The sequence below is a fragment of the Heterocephalus glaber genome, unplaced genomic scaffold (genome assembly GCF_053883595.1).
Source record: "Heterocephalus glaber isolate CG9 unplaced genomic scaffold, H.glaber_assembly_v1.0 deba00001141, whole genome shotgun sequence".
NCBI lineage: Eukaryota > Metazoa > Chordata > Mammalia > Rodentia > Bathyergidae > Heterocephalus > Heterocephalus glaber.
Window position 1 is genome coordinate 3,176,070 of NW_028258201.1, and position 18,536 is coordinate 3,194,605.

At 42.7% G+C, this 18,536-nt stretch overlaps 1 protein-coding gene and 1 pseudogene across 1 annotated transcript in view; one reads left to right on the top strand and one right to left on the bottom strand.

Annotated features, from left to right (window-relative positions):
* Positions 1-435: 435 nt before the first annotated feature.
* The window catches only part of Tcp11 (t-complex 11), a 29,380-nt gene continuing 11,279 nt past the window's right edge, over positions 436-18,536 (bottom strand). The window contains 7 exon segments of the mRNA XM_087210504.1: positions 436-5,678; positions 6,594-6,686; positions 6,689-6,753; positions 7,827-8,008; positions 8,093-8,307; positions 8,558-8,694; positions 9,676-9,896. Of these exon segments, the coding sequence (XP_087066630.1) occupies positions 5,446-5,678; positions 6,594-6,686; positions 6,689-6,753; positions 7,827-8,008; positions 8,093-8,307; positions 8,558-8,694; positions 9,676-9,896 (1,146 nt within the window). The 3' untranslated portion in view covers positions 436-5,445.
* On the top strand, positions 12,387-14,292 carry LOC147828331 (SKA complex subunit 2-like; annotated as a pseudogene).

Below are 18,536 nucleotides of genomic sequence, written 5' to 3' on the forward strand. Positions count from 1 at the left end.
AAATAGGTAGCAGGGAGAAGTTCAAATAATTTCCCTAGTTACCTATTCTGCTGTTTAATTTATACTTCTAGTTTCTTAGTTCGCTGAAAACAGTTTTGTCCTTGTGTTTCTTTATGAGATAGTCTTTTTTGTTTATATTTTGTACTCTAACATTCTAAGATCATGATACACAGTGTATTAACTATTATTTTCTAATTATTTTATTATATTTTGTTTCACAGGTGTATTTTATATTTTAATATCTATTTGTATTAAAATAAAATTATAAAAATATCTACCATTAAAATGTACAGCTGACTCTTATCAAGGTTTCTGAATATAAATAATTTTAAGATTATTTGAACTATCATAGACCACAGGAGAGAAAATAGTTTCCTATATTGTTTTAAATAGCCAGTATAATTGTAACTATAAAAACTAATTACAGGGCCAGGAATTTAGCTCAGTGGTTCCGGCGCCTGCCTTGTAAGCACAAGGTCCCGAGTTCAATCCCTGATACCAAAAAAAAACCTAATTACAAATTTAAAGAACTAGAAAAAAACCAGGAGTTAAGGAGACAAGGCAGGCTAAAGACGTGCTGGCCGTAATGGATAAGGTTCACGATGAAGCCCAAGAACCAGAGGAATCCCAGGTAATCTAGGAGACGGAGGCAGGTCTGGGTGTTTCAAGTGCAAACAATCAGGGCACTGGGCAAAGGAGTGCCCTAAAAGCCCCCAAGTCCTTGCTAGGACTGAGTACAGATGAAGACCCTTCATACTGGAGGAGGGATTGCCCTCATTCCCACAAGGGGATGAGGTCATCCACACCACGGTGGCCAGGGAAGAATGCCTGGGAGTGAATGGTAACTGGATATTGTGGGTTAGCAAACTGCATTCCTTCTTAAGATATTGGGGAATCTTAATTCTAACCTCTAATCGGGGTAAATTATCATCCTGTTCCTCAGTTGTTGTAGGCCTTGAAGGACTTAACCAGTCTGGTTTCTTTGTCCCCATTCTCAATTGCCTGTTGGAGGATTTCCTTTCCAAATTGTCTTCATGCATAACACCATAATCCCCGTACCAGTAACTGAAAGAGCGTATACTCCTCCCGCTCAAGGCCATTGTATAGGTATATGGTCTGTTTAAGGACGACTTTTCATTTTAATGATGTCATTTAAAGTTCTAAATTTTGATGGAATCTCATTTATCAATTTTTTTCTTTTATACATCATGTTTTTTGTATCCTAGGTAGTTCTTGCCTACCCTAAATTCATAAACATTTTCCCTTATAATTTCTTAAAGTTTTATACTTTTAGGCTTTCCTATTTAGGTTCATAGATCCCGTCAAGTTATTTTTATGTATGGAAATAAAGGGTTGAGGTTCATTTTTTATATACGGATACCAGGTGTTCTAGTGCTGTTTGCTGAAAACACTATCTCTTCCTCAGCTCTTGAATTGAGTTTATATTCTATAAAATGCTAATGTTAAATAATCTTTCAAAACTCAGTGGACCATATATGTGTGGGTCTATTTCTAGATTCTCTGTTTTATCAAATGATCTATATGTCTTTCCTTATACCAACACTGCCTTGATTATTGTAGCTTTAGAAGAAGTCTTAAAATTAGGTACTAAACGTCTTCCAACACTGTTTTTGTTTTTGCTTTTTTAACTTTTCTAGGTCCTTTGTATTCCTACATAACTTTTAAATTTCAATATCCAATTCATTTATAGCACATATACACAGACCTGAATTTTTATACATACCTTGTGTTTTCTAATCCGGCTAAATTCAAATACAAGTTCTAGGGGCTCCTAGAAATTTCTTAGTATTTTCTCTGTAGATGATCATTTCATCTACATGTGAAGATTTTGCTTCTACCTTGCCAATCCTATCCTAATTGTATCATTTTATTGCCAGACTATTTTGGTGGGGCCTACGTTTCAAAGTTTAATGGACAGATGAAGAGTAGGCATATCTGCCCTTGTTCCCCACCTTAGGGAGAAAGCATTGTATCTTCTCCACTCATGTAAGGCATTTTCACTGGAAGTATGGGGTACATATCTTTAATCTGTTGAGAAGGTTCTGTTCTACTTCTAGTCTCCTGATAGCTTTTGCCATGAACAGCTGTAGAATTTAGTCCAATACTTTTTCTCCAACTAGTGACAGGATCATATGGCTTTTTCCTTTCCTCTGTTAAAATAATGACTTTTGGGGGTGGATCTTCCAATGCTGAACCAACACTACCATCCCTATAATAAAACCACTTTCTACATACTGCCAGATCTGACTTCTAATAGTTTGTTTTGTTAAACAATTTCTATCTATGTTCATACTTTTTTCTTCTATTATCTTTATCCAGTTTTAGGATTAGCATAATGTTGATTTCCTAAAATGAGGGGAGAAGTGGTCCTTCTTTTTTCTGCTTTGTTTGATATAATTTATCAGTTAAAATGTATATGAGCCTGTTGTTGTCATATAGGTAGGTCTTCAAGCTGGGAATACACTTTTCTTTAATAGGTGCTATTCAAATTTTATATTTCCTCCAGAGTTAGTTTCATTAACTTGTCTTCCAAGGTACTTCTTAGAAGTTGTCAAATTTATTTCAAAAAAGATTTTTGTAATATGCTTTCTATATCCTTTTAAATTCTGTAAAATCTGTGGTAATGTCTCCTAGATCTTGATATTGTAATTTAAAAAATGTATAATTGATATTGTGTAATAGGAAGAAAAGGTCTATAGGAGCAGGGGAAGTGGGAGGGCAAAGGAAAAAAGGGAAAAAAAATATGAGAAAAGGAAAAAAATGGAAACAAAGTCTTTGCAAATAGGGAAGGGTGGAGGGAGTGAAGGGAGGGCAGGGGAATGGGGAAAAAAAGTAAGAACCAAGAGGCTCATGTAATGGTACAAGATCCCAATGATGAATGTAACTGTATTTTATACCTCAAAATGTACCAATAAACTTAATGGAAAAAAAAAAAAAAGAACTACCAGAGCCACTCTGGACACTTATGGGCCCTTTCAGCCTTTGACCGAGCTACACTGGCTGGGACTTTACCTGGGAAAATGAAAACAATCAGCTCACCCAAGTTGAAAATAATTTGTCTTGAGACTTGGGGACTTTTCCTTCTGTGCAGCCCTAGCTCCTATTTGTGTCTTCCAGCAAACTGGACAGAACATGCACCCTTATCTGGTCCTCATAACCAATCCCTTCCAGTTCCTTTAGCCACCAGAACTTTCCTTGATAAGGCCTTTATTAATGTTTCTGATAGCCTTTTTATTTGGACCATGCATATTTAATCTCTTAGTCAAATTTGTATCCTCTCATTTAATAGCTGTTAAACTACAAATGATGATCCAAGCCAAGGACCAAAACCTGCCTTCATATCTAGATCTCATCAAGGAATCCTTGAAGGAGGAGTATGGCTCCTTAGCCCCTAGGTCAAGCAGGACAAGTTTCCACAGTCTCCATTCCTATTCATCAGGAAGCAGCTAAGTCAGACATCTCATCCTCAGCACCCCTTAAAGACTTTCAGGGACCGAGTCTCTCAGACAGAATAATACTGACAGTACAACTGGCACTGATGGACTACTCTCTTCCACTCATCTGAACCTGGGCAACACCCTATGGCTAACCCTCTGACCTTTGTCCTAAGGCTTACTATTCAGAGGCAGAGATAAGAAAAACCAAGAGCCCTGAGCCTGCCCTGGAAAATTCTGAAATTCCAAACCAAGACAAATGCATGCCAGACCTTCTGGCATGACCTGAAATAACTTTTCTCCACTTGGAACTCACTGTAAGTTCATGCTAGGGACTGCATCTCATACATCCAATTATGACAATGAATTATGGGAAAGAACGTGTGCAGGAGACACAGCTGACATGACTCAGCAACCTGTCACTCACACTGTCATTCATGCTCTGAAAGCCCCAGTGAGAGGTACCCTAGACCCAGTGCACCCTTTTAAATCCCTAAGCCAATGCACTCAGCACTCGTCCCATTTTCCTTTCTGTTGGCATGAGCTCGATCACTCCAGGCATACTGTGTTGCCCGATTAAACTTTGCTGCTGTCTCCTTACTGTTGCATACCATATCCAATTCTTTGTTCATTGAACACAAGAACCTAGGAACCCGTCTGGGACCTCATCACCCACAGTAACAAAGAGGCTTCTAAAATGTGGCTTTTTTAAAAATTTTCTTTCAATTTAATAAGTTACAAGCCAGAGACTCCAACTAGCCAAGCCTGTTTATTAAACATATCATTTTCATGGGCTTCCCCATCTACAGGCTGTCTAGTCACAAGACTGACAACTCTGAATGACCCATACCTCCAGCTTTTCCAGCCACACTCAGCTGATCCAGCAGTCACCTCTCTAGGATTACCCTCTAAAGGATACAACCTAGGAGAACACCCTGGGCTAGTGGAACCCAGGCTCCCCCTTGTGGTGTGTTCCTAAATTAAGCATGTTATATTCAGCTCCTTCAGTCCCCTAAATGGTGAGAATGTTCATAAGTGAATTCCCGTGTTATCTTGTCCATTACTGAAAAAGGATCCAATCTATTCCTTTTCCTCTTTCCAGCCACAGTATACTGGGGCTGGTGTGCTCACATTAGCTTCTAGAATATCTCTCATTTAATGAAACCCAACAACGAGGAGAGGTCACAACCACAACTGCCCAAACTGCAAACGGTAATAAGGATGGAGGCTGTTCCACCTCTGAAAGGTTAGAGATGAGGAAGAGGAGACTCACTGGGATGGAGAATGGGACCAGGGATAAACTGATCCAAGTCAGTTCCTGATCTCAAGTGGCCAAAGCTAAACTCTGAATAATGAGCGACAAGAGACAGACAGAATATCCCATGAATGTTGAAAGCTTCCTCAACAGAATGCTTGCTTGTGGCTAGCGTCCATCCTCACCCAGCAGTCTGCATGCTGCTTCTGAACATGCAGCACAAGAGGACATACTGCTGTGTCACCTGAAACCTTCATGACAACCTATGCCTGAAAATGACCCAACATCTTTAAAACATGTCCTCTCAACTGAACTGGAGGAAACATAGGCTTCTGGAGAAGCTCTTATACTCACATTCTGGATAAATCCCAGAGTTCTCAAGGATGCTTTACTCATAGACTAATGCTAGTACCTGGGTGTCTGGCTACTCAGCTCTGCGTGCTGCAGCCAACGAAGGGAAACTGAAGGCTTCTTGGCTCCTTAGCTGGTTGGGGGCTGAGGGCACAGGGCTTCAGCTACAGCACAGGAAGAGTGGAGGTTTCCTTGCATTTCAGAGGTTTATTAGTGAGTGCATTTGGGCCAGCGGGTGCTTACAGGCTGGATCCCTACAGCCTTGGTGAACTGCCTGTGGGGGCGGATGAGGCTCACTGCTCAGCTGGTCCCTGGTGATGTTACCCCAGGAAGATGATCAGTCTTTCTCCTAGATCCAAGGTGCCAGGGCTCAAGCAGGTACCATCAGAGAAATTCCCCTTGCGTTTTCAGTGTCTGAGCTGGGGGGATGAGAGTTTTGAGGATCTTGGTGTAATAGGGGCCAAACACCTGCTGATTGTGATGTGTCAGGTTGATGAACTTCTGGCCCAGTTCAGCCAACTCTGCCTCAATGAATGTGAGGCCTCCAGAAAGGTCTAACAGAGAGTGCTGCACACCAAGAAGCAAACAGCACTTGAGAAATAAATGGATCCGCTGACCTGTGACCAAAAGAAGACACTTCTCAGGGAAAGGGCAACCAGATTTCATGCAGAAACACTGGGCCTGCCCTGCCCTCTACTCACCCACCTTCTAAATTAACTGAGATATTCACCAACCTGCCCACTCACCTATAGATAAGGAAATGTGTCTTGTTTGGGAAAGGAGCTGTTACTAGCTCTCAAGGACAAAGCAAAGATTAAAAAAACAAAAACAGCCAGCATGGTGCCACAGGCTTATAATCCCAGCATTTAGGAGGCTCAGGCACAAGGATCACTGCAAATTAAAGGCCACACTGGACTATGTAGTGAGTTCAAGGCCAGTCTGAACTACATAGTAAAACCCTGTCTCAAAAAGCCAAAAAAATCTAGTGGGTTAGTAAATTTGAGTACTCAACACTGTTTTAAGTACCACTGGTTAGATCTCAGGGAGCATATATACAACAGGAGGATCCCAGACTGACTGTTAGACGACTGGGGTTAGGAGAGATCTGGCCAAGTTTACAGCCTCCATTCCAACGGGGGGATGGGGGAGTTCCCTACTACAGGACATGTCTTCCAGCCTAACACAGATTTGTTATTGTGGTTGGTGGTGGCGGTGGTGTGTGTGTGTGTACATGCACGCATGTGTGAAATGTCTTGGACTGCAGTCAAAGAGTCACCAATAAGCCAGGGTGACTTAATTGGGTTGGCTGGACAGTATTTTACACCCAGAAGTCATGAATTCCTGCCTGCAAATCTTCCTTAGAACCAGAGTCAGTCTTGGAACTGTAAGGAATACATTTTTAACCCAGAATAACAGTGACTGGAGACTTGTCCAATGACCTGTCTTCTATCGTGAAACAGTTCTGTACCTGACTTCCAGGGCCGGGGTCTCTTCCCTCCTCCAACATTGTCATCACCCACAGCTACACTCACCAATGACACTGCGGACACAGTTCTCCTTCTTGGTAATGTTCTGGAGCTGTCTTATCAGAGATGCTGTGTTGTCACTGCTCAGAGCTTTGATGGATTTCTGAGGCTTTGATGGATTTCCTTAGATACCTGTTCACTCAGAGTCTGCATAGCATCCTCAGTCCTAGACCATGAACAAGAGTAGGGTGACATTCAGGAATGGCCCAGCAGAGGCACAGGAACCCAGGATGCACCACACCAGAAGTCAGGCTCCCTTGAGGGAGAGACTCAGTCACACTACCCCAACCTGCAGGCAGCAGGCCCAAGGGGCAGGTGCAGTGTCTTCACTGCTACTCATAAGACACCAACTACTCCATAAGGTGCCAGGCACTGGTTCTTAGAAGATAAACCATAATACTAACTCTGGAAAAGAGCTTGAAGGTTCTGCCACAGGATCCACTCAGCACTGTTTAGTCCCCTGGATTTTACTTATTTTTAATTTTTTGTGCTGGGGACTGGACTCAGGGCCGGGCGCTTGCTAGGCAAGCACTCTACCACTAAGCTAAATCCCCAGCCCTTGGATTTTTGTTTTGTTTTGTTTTTTTGAGCCAGGGTCTCACTATGTAGCCCAGGCTGGGCTCAAACTCACAGCAATCCTGCCCAATCTCCCATGTGCTGGGATTACAGGCATGTGCCACCACGCATGGCTAATTGTTATATGTACAGTTTAAAGCCTTTCCTGGACATGTGACATGATCATTAGTCCTATCTTATTGATTACAATTACAACCCTGGCCGTCTGGGTTTTCTTTATTGTTTTGCAGTGCTGAGGATAGAAACCAGGGCCACATGGATGTTAGGTGAGGGCTAGACCTCTAAGCTACATTTCCAGCCCCGAACTTGCCTTCTTTTTCCTTTGGTGTGATGTTCAAATTTGTAGATGTTTTGTCAATACTGCTGACTGACCAGTCCTGGGTATGTGCAGTAACACCAGCCTGCTGGCACCCACCCAGATGGATAATGACTCATTTGTAGCTAACTATCCTCCATCCTACTCTTTTTGGAAGAAAAGTTTTATTTTTCTGTCACAAGCTTCAAGATTACTTATGGGGGGGAAAAAAAAAAGTTCTTTGTGGATGGCTCCAAAGGCCCTTTCTGTGGTTTGTGGTGCATTGTAAGCAGTAATTCATTACCTGCCTGTGTCCTGAATATCACATATCACCCTCTGCTCTAAAAAAAAATTTCAATGAAGCTTACCTGGGATTGAATTCCTCCAGCAGGGCCTTAGTGAGGCATTTCAGTTTATCCACAAACTGGGGTGAGCCACATAAAACACTGCCAGAGAAACTGCTAGCCACGAGCAAGACTGAGGCCAGGATGGTTAACTGCTGCAGCTGGGCCTCCAGCTCCTCCAGGCGGGTTCTGTCCATCTGCAGGGTCTGGGAACCAGGGAAGAGCAGGACAGGAAGCTGTCAGGACAGGAAGCCCTGGACACAAAGCAAGGCAATATCCCCCACTCCTACCTCAGGAAACTCTTCATTTTCAGGGTCCCACAGGAGGAGGTTCAGGAAGCCTTGGGACAACACCACTGCAGGGCTGAGGGGCTCAGGGTTGCTGACTGCCTTGTTCGGAGAAGGGCCAGCCACGCTGGAGGAGTCGGCACTGTCTGGGCAAGCCAGTGGTGTGGTCAGGTCTGCTGCTGCTTGGGCCAGCCACTTGGTAGTGTGATCGAGGAGGCCTAGGACAGGGAAGGAACTGGGTAAGCATGTTTGTCTCTGGGGCTTCAAGACCAAGGTTCTTTTCAAGATACACTCCTGCTTAATAAATAAGTTTTGGGATCTTTCTGTTTTGGTTAAATGTTCCCTCTCCCTCCCCTTACCGAAGGAAAAAGCATTCTATGCCTAAACAGGCAGGGTACTGCATTGTGGAAGCACAACAGGCTGCACCTTTATGCTCTTCCCTCCCATTATCCTTACCAGGCTGCTTACCAGGCTGCTGGTCGAGTTGTTCCTGGAACTCAGCCCGCTTATACTGGATGGAATGTTCCTGCAGTTGGGGCTGAAGGCTCTGGATGGTGTAGCTCACCATGTCCATTTTCATCAGGCCCAGAACCTGGAAGATCCCTCTGAGATAGAGAGAAAGAGAGTATTTATACAATGAAAGGAAATCTAGTGAGAGGGAAGCCCACATAAGAAGCCATTAAAACACTGTATTCTCAAGCTGGGCATGGTGGTGCACACCTGTGATCATCATACTTGGCTGAGGCAGGAGGACCACTGAGTTCGAGGCCACCCTGGGCTACACAGGGAGTTCAAGGCCAGCCTGAATTACACAGCAAGACCTCATCTAAACAAAATAAAGCAAAAAAACCCCAAAACTAAATAAATAAACCATTGTATTCTCCCTATCCAAGTACTAAGCAGGCCCAACCCTACTTAGCTTCCTAAATCAGACAAGATCGGGTGCATTCAGGGTGTATGACCGTAGACAATCACTGTATTCTCAAGTTAAGAGGCATCATAAAACTACCTCCTACATTCACAAAAGATGACAGGTGGCCTATGACCCAAGACCAGAAGGAATTAGGTGCAGAACTGGAAATAGCTAGGTCTCTTTCACTAGGATCATTCTGTAATCTCAAAAGGGTAAAGTCAGTGGAAGGAAACACGGCAATCTTCTCTGGAAGGTGGGTTTATAGGTGATGTTATTGTAAGTGATGCTATTTCCTGACTCTCTGGCCAAACTGCTTTTTAAATTTTAATTTTTATTATTTACTTTCTGGGTCTCAGCTCCTTAGTTCCTGTAGCAATGAAACAGGTGTAATCTCCCATCCCTTCCCTACACTATGTGACACAGGGAAGGGATGTTTTCAGTCCTGAAAGGAAAGAATTCTACCTTTTGGCAGCATATACACAATGGGGCACAATCAATCCAAGCAGAACCACAAGGAAAAGAAAAAACCAACAGGCCAGAGGAGAAAGGGGGCAGAGTCAGGGCTTCAGCAGGGAGGAGCCTGTCAAGACAATGACTGCAATCCAGGATCTGGCCCAGCTTTTCCAGGCCCTGGGGCTGGGGGTTTCCAGGGGGCAGTGATCCAGGTCCACACCTCAATAACCCAACAGCGTCTGTCGTGTCCTCAAGTGTCTGCACTGCTTCATCTCGGACTGGTGCACACAACAGTGTCATTATGTTCAGAATGTACTGGGAAAGGGAAGAGACATCCAGGGTCCCGTGTTCTGCTTCCTGCTTGAGGAAGTCTGCAACTAAAGCTTCTTCAATTTCACTTCTTAGACGGTTCTGGCGTGGTAACAGTAGTGACAAGAAGATCTACCCCGAAAAGAAAGTCAAAGGAGGAGTTAAATTCTTCTGAGAGCCTCAAACTTTCTCCAACAGGCAAGCCCTTTAGCTACATACATCCAGCTACAACCATCTTTTGTGGATCAAAATGCTGGGATCCTAAATTTCCTATAGAATACAATTTATCTCCATTTAGGGGCTGGTGATAATTCATAGTTAAAGGGGATGAACTACAGCAATAATAATGTACCATTTTCAAGGCAGAATGAGATAAATACATTCAAAGAGGACAATAAAAAGTTCAGAGTACAACCAACATAAACTATTAGCACACAGTAATGAGGTACTCAATTTTAAAAGGTAAACATTTTTGAGATTATTTTAAAGGGCAAGAATGAAACAGGCAAGGTCGGGCCAGGGATGTAGCTCAGGGGCACCTCACCTGCCTCACAAGGGCAAGGTTGTGAGTTCAATCCCTGGTACCAAAAAAAAGAAATAGGCAAGGGCATTGCTATGAGTCACTTGGAAAACCCTACTGACCCCAAACATAAGTCCTTGGTGGACAGGGACTCTTCATTTACCTGTGTGACTGTAATACAACCACATGGTTAGAGAACATGAGGATGGGGTAAAATGAATGTTTAATTGAATGGGAGACTGGTTATAGCAAAATCCCAACTCTTTAGCTCTGTGTTAAACAAATAAAATGAGATTTGCCTCAAACTATTAATTATTGATAAGTTATGAAAGCTACCAGTGTGGAGGCTCTCTTCCAAATCTACCCTTTAATGCCTCCTCTCAGCAAGTTCTACATCACGGAAGCCTCTCTTTGTTCAAAATACTGTGTGGTTTCTGTCTCCTCATTGTACCCCAACTGATAAATCGGTGCCGTGAGGTTTGAACTCAAATAATCACATGTCCATTGGATCTGATGAATGAGAAGGAGCAAGTACTTTGCACATCTTAGAAAGATGTGCAAACTAGAGGATGGCAGAAATTCAGAGGCCTGGCACCTCAAGGTTTCTATAGCTCCAGTGGTCTGGAGCTTGTTGGGGGATCCCCTTCCAGATGAAGGAAAATCTGCTATACCTAAAACCACCCACCCTGAAAGAGGAACAACACTTGTAGCCCTTTGGGGATTTTTGAGGCAATATATACCAAATTTGAATTTGCTACTTTGACACTCATACAGAATGACACATAAGGTTACAAATTTCAAGTGAATTCTAGAGCGGGAGTAGGCTTTACCGCAGGTTCAGATTGTAGTATGAGCCATTCTACCACCTGGGTCTTATGGTCCAGTGGATCTACTCATAAATGAAGTGTCTATGGCAACTGAGGATTCTGTATAGAGTAGCCTGCAAACACCAATAGGAACTCACAACACAGACCTCTAGGATTCTGAAACAAATCTATGGTCTCTCTGGAGATAACTAGCTGCCTTTTGAGAAAGAGTTTCTGACTTACTACCAGGCCTTGGTAGAAAGTAAAATGTCATTATCAAATGATCACATGGCCTAAGCTTCCCATCTGGAACTAGGTGCTGTCTAATGTACCCAGCCAGTAACACAGGATAAGCACAGCACACTCTATCATCAAATAAAAATAGCCTATAAGCAACCAAGCATATACTGCTGTAAGGATGGATACACAGACAACAGAACAGAGATCTCAGAAATAAAACCTGAAAAACAGGGTCAAATGATTTTGAACAAGGCCCAGACTACTTAATGGGGAAAGAACAGTCTTTTTAACAGACAGTGCCAAGAAAACGATATCCACATGCTAAAGAATGAAGTTGGACCTTTATCTTATCCCACAAAAAATAAATTCAAAATGGGTAAAAGACCTAAACATAAGAGCTAAACTATAAAATACTTAAAAGAAAACACAGGAAGGGTTGGGGGTGTGACTCAGTGGTAGAGCATCTGTCTAGAGTGCACAAGGCCATGGGTGCAAGCCCCAGCACCACAAAGGAAAACAAAAGAAAATACCTAAAAGTAAATGTTTACGATCTTGAATTCGGCAGTGAGTGTGGCGTCACATGTCTATAATCCCAACACTCTGGGAAGCTGAGGCAGGTGGATTGCAAGTTTGAGCTCAGCCTAGATAACTTAGTGAGACCTCTTCTCAAAACAAAAAAGGGCTGGGAATGTAGGTCGGTGTAAACCACCTAATTTCAACCCTCAGTTCTATAAAACAAAAACAAAAGCAAACAAATGAAAAAACCCAAGATCTTGAATTTGGCAAGGTATGACACTAAAAGCATATGAAACCAAAGGAAAAGTAAATAAAATGAATTTAAAATTAAAATTTTGACATCTCAAAGGACAAAAGGTAAATTAAAAAGACTAATCACAGAATGGGAAAAAAGTTTGCAAATCATCTCACAAGGGTGTGGCACCCAGAACATGTAAAGAACTCTTACAATTCAATGACAAAGGACAGCTGTCCAATACAGATCTCCGATGTTAATACTGCTCGCAGTTTAAACCCTGCTGGTCTGAGGAATGTCAACTATTCAACATGGAGGCAGAAGTCAATAAGCTGGAAATGATGGGCCCAGGATTAGAGGCCAAGACTCTCAAGTTCCAGCTGTCCTGAATTTGAGACAATTTCTTGGTAGACTTAACCCAGCTAAGTAGCTGAACTGAACCATTTAAAAGAAGGGTCTTACATTTCTCAGACAAAGAAGTAAAAGCAGCAAATAAACATAGGAAAAAATGTTCAACATCGCTGGTCTTTCGAGAGATGCAGATGAAAACGAGATTCGACTTCACCCCAGAAAGAATGGCTGCTGTCAAGAAATCAACCAATAACAAATGTTGGCGGGGTTGTGGGGAGAACGGAACCCTTCTCCATTGTTGGTGGGAGTGCAGACTGGTGCGACCACTGTGGAAATCAGTATGGAGATACCTCAAAGAACTAGGACTAGTGGTCCCATTTGACCCAGCTGTTCCTCTGCTGGGTATCTTCCCAAAAGAATTAAAAGAATCATACCACAGCGATAGACGTGCACCCACGTTTATAGCAGCACAGTTTGTAATAGCTACAGCTTGGAAACCAGCCCCAGTGCCCATCAACTGGAGACTGGATAAAGATGTGGGGCTGGAGATTTATCTCAGTGGTTCCACCGCCTGCCTCACAAGCGCAAGGTCCCGAGTTCAATACCCGGTACCAAGAGGAAAACAAAACGTGTTTTTTTAATAAAATGAAGTACTACTCAGCCATAAAGAACAACAAACTAGAGATATTTATAGCTAATTGGATGCATATTGAGCCCATACTCTTAAATGAAATAAATAGGGCACATGTGTGTAAATAACCGAATAGTTTCTCTGCTGTGAGACACTGAAAGTGTAAATAAGGATTAAAGTGATTAAAACAGACTGGGGATTTAGCTCAGTGGTTCTGCCGCCTGCCTTGAAAGTTGCAAGCACAAGGTCCCGAGTTTGATCCCTGGTACCGAAAAAAAAAAAAAAAAATTGGGGCCAAGGATTTAGCTCAGTGGTTTCATCACCTGCTGCGCAAGCGCAAGGACCCGAGTTTGATCCCCAGTACCAAAACAAAAAATGATTAAAACAAATAATTGATAATTTGAAATAGGAAAAAAAGGTACAAAGGGGTAGGGGAAGTGGGAGGGGAAGGGGAAAGGAAAGAAGGGAAAGGAAAAATTACGAGAAAAGGAAAAAATGGAAACAAAGTCTTTGTAAATAGGGAAGGGTGGAGGGGATGGAGCACAGGGAATGGGGAAAAAAATAACCAAGATACATCATGTATAGGTACAAGCGCCCAATGATAAATGTAAATCTATTGTATACCTAAAATGTACCAATAAGAGAATTTAAGGGGGGCGGGGGAAGAAGGGTCTTGCTACATAGTCTAGACTGGCTTTGAACTCGCTGTGTAGCCTAGGCTGGCCTGGAACTTGCCGTCGTCCTGCCTCAGCTTCCTGAGTACTTTGATTGTAGATGTGTGCCACCATCCCTGGCCCTGTTCCAGAAGGCTGACTCTGATGTGGATTACATTTAGTACAGGCTGGAATATGAAATCAAGTCTAATCATCTTGATTCAGCAGGCAAGAAAAATCGAGTTACACTCTGAAAGGAATTGTTAGCAATAAAGTCTCAATATCAAACTTTGTATGCACGTTTTAAACCAGCTGCTGTTGAGCAGAAAGAGACTAAGAGCCCCATTTGTGCTACTCTGAATAAAACTATGACCATGATATAAGAACTACAAAAGCAAACAGATCGGGAGCTGTTGCTGATGATGGAAGAAGAAAAAACAGTGGGAGAGCAATTAAAAATCTCACATGCCACACTTAGGAAGAAATGAAATTGCAGTAGGGAACATTACTGAAGAAGAGATCAATTCCTGAGGCTTCTGGGAAGACATCTTGTTAACAGTTCATAAGCAGAGGTGGGGAGCCAGTGAATGGGGAGAAGGTTCGACCTGAGTGACAGGACTGTGATGCCTTTCATGAGACAGGGGGATATAAGAAGGGGAGACAATATATTAATAAAATTCAGCCAATGAATGGAATGGGAATAAAGGGATTTAAGCATATACACAGTTTTGTAATTTTAGGTCCCTTAACACTAATTTCTTTTAGTATTGTTGGGATAATGTAGATGTTCTGGCCTATCATAAAAGAATGTTTTATGGACATTTCAGTCCATCGTTGCATGAATGAGTGTGCATTAAAATTAAAGTATAGGCAAAATATTTGTGTTATACATTCTGTATAGGTACAAATCTTTATTTTTGAAAATGGTGATGGTAAATGGGGTTTCATTACTGGTGAGACCACTAATATGTGAAGTATAGCCTCTCACAAAGCTAAGCTAACACTAACATGTTGGATTTCCTGTTAAAAAAAAAAAAATTCAGTGACAAAAAGACAAACAGTCCTATCTAAGGATGGGCAAAAGACTCACCAAAATGACATTTTTAGTTAAAGGGCTAAGACTTAAGTAAACATTTCAAGGAGTTTTAAAAATAGTCAGAAAACATATGAATAGATGTTCAATAATTTTTGCCATTAAAGAAACACAAGTCAAGGGCCAGGGATTTAGCTCAGTGGTTCCGGTGCCTGCCTCGCAAGCGCAAGGTCCCGAGTTCAATCCCCGGTACCAAAAAGAAACACAAGTCAAGACCCCAGTAAGATACCACATCACACCACTAAAACAGTGGGGAGGGGCTGGGAAGGGGAGGGAGAGGGGAAATAGCAATGTTAGGCAAGATGAAGGGAAACTGGAACCATGACACATTGCTGGTAAAAACATAAAATGGTATAGCTGCTATGGGAAACAGTTTGGCAGTTCCTCAAAATGTTAACCAAAAATTACCATGTGGGCTGGGGATTTAGCTCAGTGGCACCACACATGCCTCACAAGTGCAAGGTCGTGACTTTGATCCCCAGTACCAAAAAAACGAAAACAAAATCAAAGAATTACCATGCAAAGCCAGGCGTGGTGGGGCACACCTGCATTAGTAGCACGGAGAAAGGCTAAGGCAGGAGGATCACAGGTTTGAGTCCTACCTGGGCAACTCAGTAAGACTCTGTCTCAAAAAATTAACAAAGGGGCTGGGGATTTGGCTCAGTGGCACTGTGCCTACCTCACAAGCACAAGGTCCTGAGTTCGATCCCAGTACAAAAAAAAAAAAAGAAAAAGGGCTGGAGATGTAGCTCAGTGCAAAGGCCCTGAGTACAATCCCCAGTAGCACACACATACACACACACATACATATACAAAAGAATTACCATTATGATCCAGCCTTTTGGGGGGGGGTACTGGGGATCAAACTCAGGTCCTTGAGCTTGTGCAGCAGGTGGCAAAACCACTGAGCTAAATCCTGGGCCCTGATCCAGCAATTCTAAGCACATACCTAGAAGAATTGCAAGCAAGGACTCAAACAGGTATTTGTACACCAATGTTTATAGCAGCATTGTTCATAATAGCCAAAAGGTAGAAACAATGTGAATGTCCATCAACTGATAAATCAACAATATGTGGTTTATTCCACATAACGGGATATTACTCAACCATAAAAAGGACTTAGATTCTGATAAAACCTACAACATGGACAAACCTTAAAAACATTATACTAAGTGAAATAAAACCAACACACACAAAAAGACAGTATCATTTGATTCCACTTAGAGGAGTTTTGAAGAGTAGTCAAATTCATAGAGATAAAAAGTTACCAAGCACCAAGGGGAGAGGGAAATTATTGCTTAATGGGTACCGAGTTTCTGTTTGGGAAGCTGAAAGAAGTATGGAAATGGATAGTAGTGGTGATCACACAGCACTGAATGTACCTAATGCCACTGAATTGTAACACTTAAAAATGGTAAGTTTTGTTATGCATATTTTACCACAATTTTTAAAATCCTCTCCCTTACCCCCCCCAAAGCAAGCCCCCAAATACCCCATTCCCTAGGAAGGATCAGCCAGCCACCTCTTCTACTGAGGAGACAGAGATCTGTTCTCACTGGAATCAACACATTCTTGTATCAACTGGTCTTCCTTGACTTGACGCTTCTGCAAGCACCGACATCCCTGTAAGCAGGGAACGCCACACTCATCATCCCTGGCTCTGGCAGGCTCCATTGCACTGCATCTAATGAAGGAATGCATCTCATACCAAAGGAAGAGCAGCGAGGGGTTCAAACCCATGGAATTGGGGGGACCAAATAATCCCACTGAGAACATCAACTGGCCTGACAGGCGGGATACTTACTGAAGACCGCAACGATAGCTGAGCACCAACCCCTAGAAGGAAATGGCTCTGTCTTGAGGAATGCAATGCATTCTCTGAATGGAAAATCAATCTATGAGCTGACTCCCAAAGCAGCAATATTGAGCTCAGCAATCAAGATGCAGAGCTGACTCCTGTCAGTAGCATGCCTCATAACCCACTTGCTCATCTTTTGTTTGCCATTCTGTCAACCTTGAGTTTTGCTGATTTAGGGGAAAGACCTGTGTTGGTTCTAATGAATTAAAAGATGAAACTGCCGCCTTGCCACGTGAACTCCTTATACCACTGAACCAACAGGTAAGATGTGGGTCCTCCAGGTAGCACCAAGGAGAAATGAGATTGGTTTCTCCCTGGTGCTACCTAATGGGGGCAAGGACTTCACCTACAGCCCAGGAGCTCCTCTGAGGTGCCTCTTAGAACTCAAGCCCAATATCATCATGGAAATCAGAGCAAACAAATAAAAAAGCAAAACACTTGAGAACTACGACTCTCAAATGAAAGTCTGAGTCACTCCACCAGATACAGAGCCTCAACCAGTGAGGACACATGGAATGAATAATGCCAGAAGCAGCCAAAGATATCAAGTTTACCCCTGTGGCCAATTGCAGAAACAAGGGCTAAACACTTCTCTTTGGTGTTGCAGTTATGTTTATTTGTATATTCTATTTTGTTCTCTTTCTTCCCATTATTTTATACATGGATTGTTGGAAGTTCATGTACAGTTTAGCCATTTAGGTTACAGAACATTCAGTAATAGAGCCTGTTACTGAATTTGGCCACGTTTCCTCAATTTGGAGAAGGATAAGAAATTGCAAGCCATATATTTGTTTTTCCTTTTTTTTTTGGTGCTGGAGACTACCCACTCTATCATGGAGCCACACTCTGAGACCCAGAAGGTTCAGGAATTCAGATGTGTGTAGAATGGTACTTCTGGAAGCCGGGTAGCCAAAGGGATGGCCAAATGCCTGCACCATTTATCAGCATATTGCCTGTAAGCTCCAAATCCCTTCTTCTGCTGTGAAAATGGAGGTAACTCCTTCGTCTCTTACTAGATGGTGCAATTTCCAGTTTGACCTGCAGAGAATGTTTAATTTTCTGTGTTGTACAGCATACTGACAGAGCCTATAGCTTACAACACACTTGTTCCCTTGCAGTTCTGTAGGTTAGCAGCCCAGGCACACCTGCGCTACATCCTCCCCTCAAGCTCTCTCCAGGGGCAGACACACTGGTGGCCAGTCTCATGTGGAAGACTGTCCAAGCTCAATCAGACTGGGCAGAATTTGCTTCCTTAGAGCTGTATCCTTGGGGTCCCAGCTTCTTACTATTGGCTGCATGCTCCCCCCAGGGCCTAGAAGCCACCTGCAGTTCCCTCTCCAAAGACAGTTCACAGCATAGCTGTTTGCGTCAAGGCCAGCAAGAGAATCTCTCCCTCTAGTCTGCTGAGACAGAGTCTTATATAAGGAAATGCAATCATGGGAGTAAATCCCACATTTGCCATGCTCTATTGGTTAGAAAGAACCTGCAGGTCTTGTCCACACTCAAGGGGAGGTGATTATACAGATCAGGAGACACAGAATGACACTGCACAGGCAAGAGCTCATCCAGTCCTGGTGTGGACATTCAGCAGGGTCCTGCAGTCTGAGTGGTTTCTCAAGTCCTCAGCTTCAGCAGTGGATGGTGATCGGCAGAACACACAGGCCACCACTTCCTCTGGAACAGCTGTGCCCTCTCAAATGAGGTCTTTGAGCATTCTGTCTCAGTTCCATGAGTATAATGGATAATCCAGTATATATGATATTCCAGATTCCTTAAAGTACTCTTCACTTATCGGCCAAGCCCTCATTTCTCCAATTCCCTATTCTAAAAATTTTATATTAAATCTTGCTTGTTCAAATTACTGCATGA